At 38.7% G+C, this 14,920-nt stretch overlaps 1 protein-coding gene across 4 annotated transcripts in view; it reads right to left on the bottom strand.

Annotated features, from left to right (window-relative positions):
• Nucleotides 1–14,920, bottom strand: part of LOC121955317 (exostosin-1) — a 268,903-nt gene that overhangs the window by 62,713 nt on the left and 191,270 nt on the right. For all 4 annotated transcript variants that reach the window (XR_015779177.1, XR_015779178.1, XM_088089580.1 and 1 more), the window contains exon 4: nucleotides 3,314–3,407. Coding sequence is in view for 2 of the 4 variants with exons in the window: in XM_088089580.1 (XP_087945706.1) it covers nucleotides 3,314–3,407 (94 nt within the window). In the remaining 2 variants the exon portion in view is untranslated. The remainder of the gene's footprint in view (nucleotides 1–3,313; nucleotides 3,408–14,920) is intronic.

Genomic DNA, 14,920 nt, shown 5'->3' with positions numbered 1-14,920 from the left:
TCTAATGTCACCACAAAGTTCTTGCTCATTACTTCTGACTGAAAACAGTGAATATACGGAGCCAGAAAGTGCTTAACGCAGATCACATAGGGCTCAGTTAAGGCCTATGTCTTGTTTGTTGCTTTTCTTCTTCTTCCTGAAACTCACACACTGTCATCATATTAATGTTTTACAGTCTGCTCAGCTGTTTGGTAAAGCACATTTTGAGTCACTATATCTTAATGACAGTGTGTTAAATTTAAATCAACCTGACTGAGCAATCTCCACCATTCACTTTGGGTATGTTATCCTAAAAAAAATACACTAGATATCACTGTGTCTTTAAACAGTTTGTGTTCTCGGATCGCATCTAAAGGAAGCTAGTAATGAAAGAAGTATTTCTGAAATTAAAAAGGATTAATTTAATGAAAAAAAAAGAAATTAAAGTAATGTCTGTGCTGCTAATACTATAATACTACTCATTCCATGGTCTTGAACTGATATATGTTGGTATACTAACATATTTCAGGCATAATAACAATAAATGATTTGTAATTTTTAGTTTTTTTCTTTCTGTTTTACAAATACCATGAAATGACATCTCAACTGTTTGGTAGAGGCCTATACTAAAAAAAATGTGTGCTCTGTTAAACAAACAAACAAACAACCCTGATTTTTGTTGTTGTAGCTTAAAGAAATAAAGAAGTGCAAAGTTTTTTTTCATTACTTTTTCTTAGTGAGTACATGGCAGGGTTAATGTGTGTCATCCCTGAAAAATAAGTGCCATAAAGTTATGCAATGTTCCTGTCCAGTAATTAAAAGTGTCAACTATCTCATTTTACTGAAGTCCAAGCTGATCTACACACTGTTCGATTTAAACAGTCACACAGTGAAATCAGTTTGATGTCATAAAATATTCAAAAGCACTAAAGTGCTGAGTCAAAACATGTATGCAAATCCTTTTAGTGCTTCTGCTAGATGAGTCCTTACGGTGGAAGCAAGCGCAACCTATTTATCCCTGAACTTCAGTGTGCAGTGAGTCCTCAACAGAATATATAATTGGAAAGTGAGAAAAAACAACAGCAAGGTAAACAAGAAAGAAGGAAGCAGGCAGAGGGCAGAGTCAGATACTTAATGTCAAAACAACACAGAGACAGATAGAAACAAGGTGCTAATGAAAGATGAACACATCTGCGGTCTGAGGACACTTCTTTTCTCTGTGGTGTATCTACAGAAACAGGCCCTTTTCTGTGGCAGGGAGATGACAGATTGTCAATAGTAATAAGATCAACTGTTGCTAAGAGGAGGACGAGGAACTCTTTGATTTGTTGAAGTGCCCAGCTGGAGCTCCACACACTGTCTGACAGGCCTTTACCAGTAATGAGAATAACAATCATGGGAAATCAAACGAGTAACTTTATTTTTCTACAGCATTGGTCTGAGCATTCTTTCTGGGAATTTAAAGATTTTTAATGGCCAGAGAGGGAGTTTTTATTGTTAGGGTTATTCCACATGGAGGGTTTTAAATTCCAATTAGAATATTTTCTGAAATATTTGACCATTTTTATTGCTGACATAAACATAATAGATGGTTGACTCATTTCTCTGCCTGAGTTACATCTCAACTCATCAGTTTGGAGAACTTTAGCATTGCAGCAGTATTTAGACCTTCAAATTCGTGTTTAATGTTTAATGTTTAATTCTGTAGGTTTGGGCAACAAAAGCGCATGGTTAAGTTTAGAAAAAACACATTATGGTTTGGTTTAAAGTATGTTTGTTACTAATGTTGTAACATTGCATGACATACATCACATGCATCACCTGACATACGTTACTAACATAGTATACTAGCACACTACATAAATAGAAAAATATCTCTGTTGACTCTTGGTTTCACAAGGGGCAAGAACAGTGGTCAGCAAAGTGGAAGTCCAGGGTTTGTTTGACCCATCCACCTCCACTTCCACTTCTGCCAAAAGATGCCAGTATGCCCCATACCACTGCTAAAGTGTGCCTTGTTGCTTTTGAACGTGACACTGAGAGCCACTGACCAGGCATCGGTATTTGATGAGCTGGGACTGAGACCAGGTTGATATGTCACATCATAAGCATGCAGTCTAAGGTTACCTAAAGAAAGTAATGACCTCTTAAATTAAAGGTACAGGAGATGTTGTTTATGTGCTGTGTGTAAGTAGGGCTCAATGAAGTGTCCTGCTGAGGAAGTTAACTTTGTTTTGAGTCTTTCAATAACCCTTAGAAACCAGGAGCAGCATCACTTTTCTAGTTCTGCTTCCAGATGCCTATGACAAGAATTTAAAACTTTGAACCGTGAGCGAATTGATGGAATTTTTTTTCAAAATCTAGGAAAAAAGGCAATGAGCAACATGAATTTCATAATTTGTAAGCGCATTCCCCTGGTCATTTCCTTGTCTTTTTCATATATCACTATTGCTTATTATTGTTATTATTATTATGGTATTTTTTTGTACTTTTTATACATTTCTTGCTAATTGTTGGGTTATTTCCTCTTTCATTATACAGTACACTACTTTCGTTGCCCAGTTTGCCCACATGTTTTTGAAAGAAATCAAGCCAATTTGCTAAGGTTTCAAAGGGTGAATAGTCGACCTCTCCAAGGACACTTGTGGCTTGCCTTGTATCTCTATTCAAAATTCGGCAAACAAAAGGTAGAAATAACTGTGCTTAAAAGGTATGCAATGCAGGATTTTTCTCAAAAATAACAGATTCAAACAGAAATAATCCCACTCAGTGATCACTAATAACCTACTAGAAGTGTGTGGCAGTGTATTTATCTGCAGAGATTCTGCCTGTACTTTTAAAAAATATATTTATTCTTATTTTGCTGTGTTCGGGACGTTACTGGGCGAAGCATGCAGATGAGGTCAGAATATAAAGGGTAGCAACCAGGTGGCAGACTGTAAGCAGCATGCATCCAGAAGGAAGCTATGAGAATTGCAAATACAGTGCAAAATAATTTAGTGAACCTGGGGCTGGCTTTTACTTTCACTGGAAATACTGTGTGTAAACAGTAAACGACAATTTCTGCAGAGTATACCTTTGAGGCCTCATGCCAGATTGTCTAACAGTGTTTGAAACACCCTGAAACTGCCTTCAGCTGTGGTAAAGGGTACTTTTGCCTGTACACATGCTCGTATGACACATGATATAACTTAGTTTGTGTCATACTGAACCCTTTTCTCTCATGTATTGACCTGTAGTTTGCATCTTGAACACACACAGGGACATACACAGAATATACAATCACATAATCCTTAACAGCACAAACACACATAATGTATTAAGACACACACACCTGCAGAGCCTCGAGGAAGCGGAAGGATCCAAGACGTCTGCCGCGGGGAACCAGGCAGAAACTGGAGTTATAGAGCAGCTCCTGGTAGTCGAACCTGCACAAAACACAAATAAGAAATCATGTTAGAAGAAAATCTCAGCGAGCAAAAACAGGAGAAATGAATAAAAAGGAGAGGGGTCAATTTTCCAAGCTCATCTATTGAGCTACAAGAGAACATTAATATATTATGTAGGAAGAAAAAAATATTATAAACCTCTAACTCAGAGATAGACAGAATGACAGTGAGAGAAAGAGCTCTAATCAAACTTTCAAGGAAGGCTCTTATGCCTTTTTGTAATTTCTTTGAATCAAACTTGCATTTTCAGGACATTTTCCAATTTTACAATATGGTCTAAAGAGCTGAAAGAAACAGGCCAAAGTGAAAAATGACTATTAAACCTTGAATATGCTTCCTCAGTATCCACACATATACATTTCAAAAATCAATCCAAAGCAGCTTACTCCTAAATGGCGAGCAAAGACTTTTTCAAGGACTTGATCTCTTTCATAAAATGTGCGCTTGTAGAAAGCAGAGGGGTAGCTTCAGCACATCAAAAGATACACTGTGGATAAATAATGAAATATACTGGAGTAAAGAAAAAGCAGCTGTTGTATAATCAAACACCAGTGGCCCTTAACACATTTTATCTGATCAAGATATGTGAAGAGAAAATCATCAGCACAAGGTTACCTTTACTGAAGGTTTCATTTAACTATTGATCTGACAGCATGGAGCATCATGACCATCCTGTGAGATCAATGAGAGTGTTTGAAGGCTGAAGTAATATTTTACAGTTAAAATTATTTTAGTGCAGGTTAGCAGCCCCACAGGGCAAGGTGAGGTGGATTTCAGGAAAGGGTTAGCCCATTTTGAATGATCCTTGACTGAAGAGCTCTGAGGAGTCTACTGAAAAATCTATTTTAAGTATCAAAATCTCACTCCATGTAGCTTGCTCCTTGCAGTGCGCGACCTAGCACATAATGCAATCATATTATCTTTTTTTATTCTCATTGTGATGGCCCAAGGGCCTCTGCCAGGGCCTGTGTCCGTTGTCTTGCTGTTATGTATTGTGTTTGTGCTTGCAGTGGTCCCTAGCTGATTGGAGCTGCAGGTTAATCAGGGAATTGGAGGCAGCTCCAACAGTGAATTTCAGTGGTGATCAATCATTTTCCAACCTTGTAACCCTGTTTTCTTTAATATTTTCTGTTACGCTTCAAATTTGTTTTGAACAAGTTCAGAGAGTAGAGTTGTAGTAGTCCAATTCAGAAATGACCAAAAATTCCTTTGACTTTATTCTTCTCTACAATTAAAGTATCGCTGCATGGACACCCACTTTGGAGGTTATCATATCTGAGGTCAAAGAGCAATGTAGTTTACCTCCATCTGTAAAACCTGCCATTATTGCTTGTGAAGTCACCTGAGCGAGTGCACCACTATCTCCTTTGAAATTTCAACCTTGTGCTGCGTGATGTCGAACTGACTGATATGCTTTGCATGTGACAGCCCTTTAATTCACTCTTCAGATGTGTGTTCAGTGTATTCTGAATTACAGACAATATAAATTACATTTATTTTGAAACAACAAACAACAAATAAGTTTTGAGGGAAACTGAGAATGCTGAGCAAGTTAAGCTTTCTATTAACATAATGAGGAAATTAACGCATCTGGCAAGTTGCAAAAAATGTTGATACTGATTGATTGTTATCTGACAACATGTTTCAGTTTTTAGCCAAAATAGACAATTGTTCAGACAGTAGCCTCTTACAGTGAGTACAGCATTTTTTTTTTAAATTGGCTTTTTTATAAACATTGAACAGAAATCAGAATATTTCCCTAACCTTCACCAAAGTCCTTTTGTTGGACTTTTTCACTTCGAAGCCTACGCGGTACAAGAAATAAGTGTTTCTTTGCCCGAAAGAACTGTTGTCTCTGAACTTTTAAAAGGCAGAGATTATGTTGCCAACATAACGAAGAAAACAATTTAGTACCATACAAACGTAGTATCTAGGAGGCAGGGTGGATGTTTCACAGTGCAGCTGAATATGCTATTTCCATATTGTCCTTAGCCTCCTCATAACTCTGAATTTCAACTGAGAGTTGCATGCTGCATTTGCCAGTTTATTGGTTAAGCGAAGATTGTTTTTAGAACCAATTGATCAGTCTGAAACACATTGGCCACCACAGTTATAAACAACAGCAACATACTCTTCAGAGGTCGCCAGGCCAACTTTTGGATCATTTGCGTTGTTTAAAAAGGGCCAAAGGTCAGAGGCTCTATACAAATGTTGTGGAAAGCCCAAATAAATTAAATTGCAAGTGCATGATTTTTTTTCTCTAATGTTAAAATAAAAACCTTCATACACTTCTGATAGCAGCCTTACAAAAACTCTCTGATGGTCAGACTAGCTCTACTCTCATCTCAAACTTTTCATTTTTTAAACAGCGAGTCTCTTATGTCTGTTCAGTCTGTGACTTTAAAGGTCTATTGGCGCTGTGTGTGTGTGTGTGTGTGTGTGTGTGAGAGAGAGAGAGAGCAAGAGAGAGAGAGAGAGAGAGAGAGAGAGAGAGAGAGAGAGAGAGAGAGAGAGAGAGAGAGAGAGAGAGAGAGAGAGAAGAGAGTGAGTTTGTGTGTGTGTACACATGCTCTTAGGGCTGGCCTGAGGAGATTTCAGATTGCAGCCTAATCTGTCTGGGGATCAACTGTCCCCCAAACCTCCCAACTAGACACCTATGTGTGTGTGCGTGTGTGTGTGTGTGTGTGTGTGTGTGTGTGTGTGTGTGTGCGCGCGCATGTGTGTGTGCGACTGTGCGTGCGTGTGTGTGTGTGTTTGTGTGTCACCTGCCTGGAAAGCCTGCCTCTGTAATATACGTATGTGTATAAGTCTTTGTGAAGTCTTTGTCTGTCATATCACTTACTGTCACTTCACGTGTGTGTGTGTGTGTGTGTGTGTGTGTGTGTGTGTGTGTTTGTGTTACTGCTTGAGTGTGTTGGTGTGTGTTTGTGTGAAACAGGGAAGACAGCAAAATAAAATACCAGGTGTCCAGTTTGTCAAAGACAAGGTCATTCAAACGGCAGCAAAGATACAGACAGAACATTTGACCAGATATAAATCTCCAGTCACACAGCTCCTCTGTTTCATGGTTAAATGACAAAATCCCATTGTTATGACTTTGATTTTCTTTTTTTTTATCTCTAATGAATGTAGACAGTACTGTGAAAGTAGAGAGAGATGCTTTGTCCTGAGCTGCAGCCTGCATCCTGAATCTGGAAAACTGAGCACCCACTGGCCCTATGCACATAAGTGATACAGAGCTGGAAGCTGACACTGCAGCAATGGGATGTCCCGCAGGTACAGAGGGACCAGAGTCTCTAACTGAACCAACAACAAGAAACTATGAGGCCAATAAACAATGCACAGGCCTGACAGGAATTATGCATCTGGAGCCACATACTGTATGTAAAACACAAACCAGTTAAATACCAGTTATTCTATGTGTATTCTCATAACTGACGCATGTGGATTGGAATACAACAGCTATTTATCACAATATTTCTGCAAAAACTTCTTGTTGCAAACATTAAAGCTCCAGTGGGGGTAAATTCGCAGAAATGGAATACAATGTTAATAACTATGATTTAATGTCTTTTTTTAATCACCTGAAATTAAGAATTGTTGCCCAGAACAGACAAACCAAACAGTAGCACTAGATAAGACCATTCATGATAAGATCATTCATGTTTTGTGTCAGCCTCTGTAGTTCTCCTACACTCTTGGCTCATAGGAGAAGTTTGAGTTGGTTGCATCTGCAACTATGCTACTAGATGCGTGTAAATCTGTTGAGAAAACAGCGTCAACCTGGTTTAAATCTGAGGCAATCAACTCTGTAAACTGAAAGTAACTAGTGTCAATAGACCAATTACCTAAAAATTAGCACAACACCCCCCAAAACAAACAAACAAACAAACAAACAAACAAACAAACAACAGGAAAGTAAAAAATAAATAAAAAACAAGGAAATCACCTGAAATTTTTTTTCAAAAAGTTATAATAATTCTGTAAAATAATATCATTATTGTAATTATAAATATATAGTTCTGTCTAGTTTAAAAAGATGATCTGATACTACTAATTTCTTGCAATTTAAGGGAAATCTCTTTTCCTTGCCTTTTTTTCCCCATGTTTTCAAACGAAATCAGATTTGGTCAGTGTTAAAATGTTTAAATACTTGTGAGGGTGTCTGAATACACGACAGTAAAAGTGATGTCGCTCCAGGTTTCAAAGGGTTAAGGGGGCAAACTATATAAAATGCATCTACAAATCATTTGTAAATGAAGGTATTACACTGTTCTATTTTTAGACACAAACTGTAAGAGAAAGGTGTCTTACAGTGAATAGTATGCATGTAGTTAAGAAGAAGGCTGGAATTTGGCAATGTAGTTTAATGTCATTACCATAATTGTAATTTGAGGTATAATGTGTTATTTTTGGTAAAATATCATAAAAAATCTTCTGAAATCAGTATCAGTATTAAGTATTCCGCATCTTTATTCAATATAAAGTTGTATTAAGTAATGAACTCGGTGTTAACTCTTCAATCTAAATTACTTTTGTCAGCTAGCAGCTTCAGTTAGCTACACAACAGTAAGACCTGGCATAAACTGGGTGTGAATATTTATTAACATCTAATTACGGTATAAGAGCTAGCTTGTGTGATGCAATTAGTGATCGCAAAATCTCCACTTGGTAAACACTAATGATATATATGGGCAAAGTCTGAGTTGGCACCTTGCTACTGGTTATCACCGGCCATGCAGTTTTTATTGCAGTGGCTTGCATCATCTTCATCTGGAGCATGCTCTACTGTAGCACTGTAAGTGTGGGAAGACATCAGACAGATGGGCCAATTGAGCCAGGTAACTCCTTTGTTTTATGGTCAGAGTGGAGAATGATTTGTCAGAAGCTTGGGCTAAAACTCCTCAAGATCAAAGGATAACGGTTCCTAAAAACATCAACTGCTCAGGAGCTTCCTCGACTGTCCAGTCCAGGCTGCCACACATTTTTGACACATCTCGTGCACTGATTGATTCAGCTGTCACAGCAGCCTGCTCATGTCTGGTTTCTGGTATGTTCGTTGGCCCAGAGGTGGTACCTTTCTGTCAGGGATTCTTTCAGTTGGTGCAGGTCTCTACAACTCCAGGAAAAACTTGCCTAGCTCCCTGTTCCTGCCAAGACGTGACATGGCAACAAATGCTTTTCACAGCATTACTCGTAGTGCAGGGAGCAGCTTTGGGGTAGTGTGTGCTGTCTTGGATACAGAGGACACCACCACCTTTATGCTTCTATAATGGTTGTTTCCTTTAGGTTTATTTCTTTTTGGAAAAGAAAAAAATCCCTACTTTTATCCAGGGTTTCCCACATATTCATATATATCTGGTGGCCCACAGTGATTAACAAATCTGCCGCCACAGAAGGATTTACTATTATTGGAGCTGCACCTTTCATTACGGGTGCTAATGAAATACATATACAGCTCAGTTATGCTTTGCACCACACTCTCAGAGTGCAGAACATACTCTCAGCACAGATGGAGCAGCAGAACGTCAGTGAAATTGAACGTGACACTTAACAGTTCTTTCTTCTGGGTGTGAAAGTTTGTTTTCATTTGGAGCAGCTGCTCCTCTCATTCTTCCACCAAATCTGATCAGCTCTGAAGAGACAGACATGTCAATTATGTACCATGCAAGTCAAACTGCTGCAGAGGTACAAAAGAACTCAAAGAGAGGGAGGAGGGAGGGGACAAAGAATGAAACAAAGGGAGACACACATTTCAAAGAAAAAAACAAAAATAACAAAAAACAACAACAAATGAAAGTCTAAAATTGTAAAACTTCACCCATTATTTGGACATAAAGTACTGCATTATAATCTAGCTAAAATTATTCACCGAAGATGCTTGAACAAACGTAATTGTCCCAGTGACAGTCATGATCTGAAAGCTGGAATCACCTGCAGAAATATTCTGAGACCTGAGCATCTCACTGCATTTGTTGACCCTCCCTGTCAGTGTAGACAAGGTTTTAGTGAAACCTCTGTATGCTTTTACCTGCCGCTGTTTTGCTGTCCCCTCAACCTCCAAACACTGTGTTTAAAATTGAAAAGGTCAGTGATCAAGGACGAGTCATTGCTTCTCCTCATGAAGCAACAGCCAGTTGAAAGTGAGGACAGCCCCTCGACATGTCCTTTTACCACTGCTCTGGGTTTGATGTACTGGGAGCAGATCCCATGAGAGTGGGTAATCACAGCTTGGCTAAGAGGGAAACCCAAGATCTCCCAAGAGGAGCTGGAGAAACAGGACATACTGGCTGCTCTCCATGGTGTGTTGCCACTATAAATCTGACCCAGATAGTGAATGGACCAAACCATTTGTGCTTTGTGAATGGATTTCCTTAGGCATCAAAATAAATTAGATTTATTAACTAAACTGAAAGAGATAAATAGGGTGTAGGGTGGACAGGAGAGGTAAGGGTAAAAACAAGTAGTCTGAGTCTTAAGCCTACGGCAGACTGAAATTTTTGCAATCTCATAAATTTAGTGCAAGCTACACTCTGCGAAATGAATCTTAATAAACTTGTATACTTGTATGTATACTTGATTATGCAGACTGTGCAATGACATCACCTAGTGAATTGCATGCTACAACCTATGTCCATCGACGTCACTACGCAAGAAGAAAATGTCCTCTGCAAACAAACAAATCGAACCTTTGCTATAGTGGAGTTTATCTGTGTTCAAAAAAGTCTGAAGAAGAGGAGGAGAATGCGGACGTGGTTGTGGCTGGGGAAAGAGGCCCACTTGGCATGCCAGTTTTGCAACGAGAGCTTGGATTAACTATTGGCATCTATTAGCATTTGGCATGCACTAGCAGAGTTGCATTGTTCAGTGCGTCATTTGATGTTGCGTTTCTATTGGTTGGTCAGTAGACGTAGGTCAGATACTAGAAAACTATTGTGGTAATCAGCTGTTTAAAACCATACAATACCACCATTTATTAATACCAATACTTTATGAATTTAAATAAGAGCCCTGTTTCTCCGCTTGCGACAGTGAGGCTGTCTTTGAGTGCGCGCTGTTGAGTCTTCTGCTTTCACTACCTGCAGGCAAAGGGACACAACAAAGCACTTGATTAAAAGATCAAAGCATCCAAAGCACCTTGCCGACAGACATGGCGACTTGATTAAGGAATTCAAAGAGGGACAGGTTGGTTAGAAAATGTGATAGATAACATGATTACATGCTCCCATACGCACATGCAGAGCAGAGACCTCCGTAAATAAGGAAGCAATTTTGTAGTTTGTGTTCGGTCTACTTTAGTGCACTGCTGTGGTGTACAGACTAATAATCTTGGGTTTGAGCTTTTAGAGCCAGATCACAAAATGACAGACTTACCATTACTATCGTTTGTACATATTGTTTTTATAGGCTATCAAACTGAGTCGTTAAACTCCTGAAACTAACATTAGCATCATTTATATATCTCTCCCACCCAACAAGGCACAGAAACACATGCCAGCAAAATCTGCAACCATCCAGCTGAGGCAGCCTTACCTTCCAGCTGTATTTGAAAACAACACAAAGTGTGACAGAGAAACAAAAAATGCAAAAAAAATTACAAGAGCAATAGCTGAGTTAATCTGTCTTGATCAGGTGTTGTTAGTTAATTTCAGCAAATCCAATCAATAATTACAGAACAGCACTCTCTTGTGTTTAGTTTAAACATAGCGCTTTATTGACTTTGCAAGACAAGAAAAAACTGATGGCAAAATGCCAGATTTCCATTAAAAGATAATTTCTACAATATTAATGTTTTTAAATTGATAATAAAAACAGCTCAAAGGTAATGTAAATACCTATCCTTTGCCATGCCCCTCATTTCCGTAATGTTGGGACTTTCATCTTAAAAATTATTTCATTACTTTTCCTAGTGTTTAAGATTTTTGCAGCAGTATCGTTTCAGTATTGGTATCAAGGTATTTTGGGCAGGTATCTTACTGAAGTCATAATTTTGGTATCGGGAAAACAATAATTCCCACAGTGCAATGCTCATCACAAATTTCTGACGCTGTCAGAATTTTATCCCAGGCTGTCTTTGATCACACAACCGTGACAATAGCCGTCCCTGAACCTCTCTCACTGTGTGATGTAGGACCACAGTTTTAGAGGCACGACCAAAGATATCGCCATGTTTCTGTCATGATGGTCATCTGTCATCTGAGACAGCCCAAAATCCCACAGTATATACCAGGCTTTAGCCAGATATTGGACCCTCACTCCTCTCACTGGCTGGCTGATCCTCTCTGAACACATTTTCTCAACTCATTAATCTGCCATCATGCTTCACCTCAGCCACCTGCTTCAGTGTTGGCAGCGAAGGAAGTAGAGAGTGTTTCACCTCCTCCTATACCTCCAGTATAGGCAGTATTTTAATTACATGTATTTATAACACACAGGGTTTCCCACACATTCATTTATATGTGGTGGCCTGCCACAATTAAAACATCTGCTGCCATGTATTGATTTTTGGATTTATTGGAGCTGGACTGATCATTAGGAGTGCTAATGTGTGTGTGTGTGTGTGTGTGTGTGTGTGTGTGTGTGTGTGTGTGTGTGTGTGTGTGTGTGTGTGTGTGTGTATATATATATATATATGCATATAATGATTTATCAGCTACAGTTTTAGTATTGTTAAACAGTCGCCGTTAGGTTTAAGTAACAAAGCAACTTTGTTAGGTTTGGAAAAGACATCATGTTTGGGATTTCAGTAAGTAATGTGAAGCAAATATCTGTGTGATATGTGATTAATGTAAGTACATCCCATACCTACATAAGTTATGTTCCATTACATTGAAACAACTTTGACTCTTGGTTTTTGGGACAAGATCAGTGTGGGTGAAAGTCTGTTTGTTTGACCCATCCACCACTCCTGCCTGACCTATGTGGAGTTTTCTGCTCTTTACTACATCATCTGCACTGTAGATTGCTGCAGATGTGTTTACATTTAAGTTGTGTGAAAGCCTGGTGCATCTCATAGAGATGGCAAATGGTGATTTTGGCATTGTTATCACACACCTAAGGGGTGTAACAAATCGTTGGTCTACAATGACCTCGAGATGAGAAGGGAGTGGTGAAAACTGTATTTTAAAAAAATGTCTGCAAGCACTGCAAGAAGTTTCCATGATCATTCTCTGTATTTTTTTTGTCTTTTTAAAAAAAAACTTAGATAACTTCTGGTGCATAATCAGCTTTATATCTGCACTTTCCCTCCACTTTTCTTTTCAATTAACTGAACCGTGCTCATCGCAGCAGCACCTTGATTATCTTAAACTGATCTGATCAGGATCTCTTGCAGCAGGAGGCACCACAACAACTTTTATATGCATGGGGACTGCAAATCTGTGTGAAAATGATCTTTAATCTAGTACTTTTTTGGCAAAAATCCAGAAAAAAAACAAAGATACTGTATGAGAGCATTGTGTGTGTTCTGAGTCGTTTTCTCTGTGTTTGTGTGCATGAAAGAGACAGTGAGACAGACAAGAGAAAGACAGAGTTGGATGATACCCAGTAAGGAGGAATTAAAAATCAATATGTGCCACAGAGAATCACTCAGAACATTTTAGCTGAAAAACAAAACAAATAGTGTTGCTCACTATAAAGCAAAAGGGTTCTCTCAGCAGAAGACACTAAATAGTTTCAGGAGTGAGGGATCGATACAAGGCCTTACAGAGTAGACCCCGAGGTCTGGTTTACACTCGTGAAAAATATGTTTTTATATCTGAAGAGAAAAGCTCAAATCCACAAAAAAAATATAACACACCAAAGTAATACAGTTGGAGACCCAGTGTTGTAATCAAGACCACCTGAACAAAGACCAAGTCATGACCAAAACGGGAGTGCATCAGGACTGACACAAGACCATGACTCTGAGGGGTCGAGACCAAGACAAGACCAAGACTTTGAGGGGTCAAAACCTAGAAAAAACCAAGACTTCGAGGGGTCGAGAACGAGACAAGACCAAGATTCTGCTGGGTCAAGACCAAGTCAAAACCAAGACTTTGAGGCATCAAGACTGAAATAAGACTAAAACTGAAGGGGTTGAGACCAAGAAACAGACAAGACTTTGAGGATCTGAGACCGAGACAAAACCGTAACCCTAAGACCAAGAATATAAGCGGTCAACACCAAGTAAAAACTAAGATATTGCAGCCCACCCACCAACAGAAAATTGTGACACTGCATGTTTTTTCAAACCACAACATTTGTACATTTTATACCTATCTAACTAACGTTTCCAAAATGATGTTATACATAAGCTGACCTGTCATTGGGAGGTGGAGGATATGGTAGATGTCGACACCGACAAAAACAAAACTGTTGTGATTTAGTGAGTTATTTGTTTTGCAGCTTTTTAGACACCAAACATGGGTGTTTTGTCAAGACCTGTTGCGGACATGTCTGCTCTTCCTGCCAACATTTTGACATGTAAAATGTTTATATTTATTTTTTATCTTTTACAGAGAATTTACAGCTTTTCCCTCTAGGACCTTGCACCTCAAATGGGGTATATTAAGCCGAAACATGATCTTTTCCTAACTATAATTGAGTGTTTTTCTGCATAAACCTAACCACTTGTTAACCACAGCATTGGTGAACAGAAAGTTTCAATGCATCTGCTACACAATAACTGCCAAATGTAACCTATCCTTGGTTTACAGAAACATTCAATGCCAACAATTTCTGGTGATTGGGTTGGACTTTGAGGGGTCAAGATCAAGTCAATACTAAGGCAGCACAAGTCCCACACTGCATTATACATTAATAAAATACTGTATCTATACTGCTGTATGTCTATGTCTATGTCTATGTATGTCTAAACTATCAAAAATGGTCACATCACAAACTATTTCTTCTTTTGTTTCTGTTAAGAAAAAGCTGGCATAGAACTTATGTTAGATTCTGGCATTTATTTAGTCTCTTAGGCAAATATATTCTGATCCACGCTTTGCTCAGTTTAAACTTTATTATACAAGCACAGATCATTTATGGCTGCCTGTGGTCAGACAATAATAACATGGCCACACAACACTGAGTTTAGCATATTTTGTTAGAAAAATCTACTATTTTGTGTCAAGGTTTTGCAGAAAAAGACAGTAATGAAACAATGTTTTGATATGATTATTACCTGAGTATTATTACTTTACTGACTAAGTCTTACAATGATTCTTTGAGCAGGACAGTAATCTAACTCTACTAAAGACTGGGGATTCCACGCTTCAAACATTAATCATTTTAAATGCAGTGTAGTGTGTAAACTATAAATGGCATCAACAGTAATTACTACAACCAGGCACCTCGCACATACGCAAATGCACACACACACAGGCATAAAAGGAACTGGAGGCTTTGTCTCACACACAGACTCCCTCTTGGTGTAATTGTTCAGTGTGAAGCCTCACATGCATTGCGGGGGCCCATTAATTATAAAAGAGAGACACGGATGTCCTTGAAGA

Source organism: Plectropomus leopardus, chromosome 16 (assembly GCF_026936395.1).
Source record: "Plectropomus leopardus strain MGB_pleo_1.0 chromosome 16, ASM2693639v1, whole genome shotgun sequence".
NCBI classification, from domain to species: Eukaryota; Metazoa; Chordata; class Actinopteri; order Perciformes; family Serranidae; genus Plectropomus; species Plectropomus leopardus.
The sequence above is the reverse complement of the archived record's forward strand: the minus strand, read 5'-3'. Positions and strand labels throughout refer to the sequence as shown.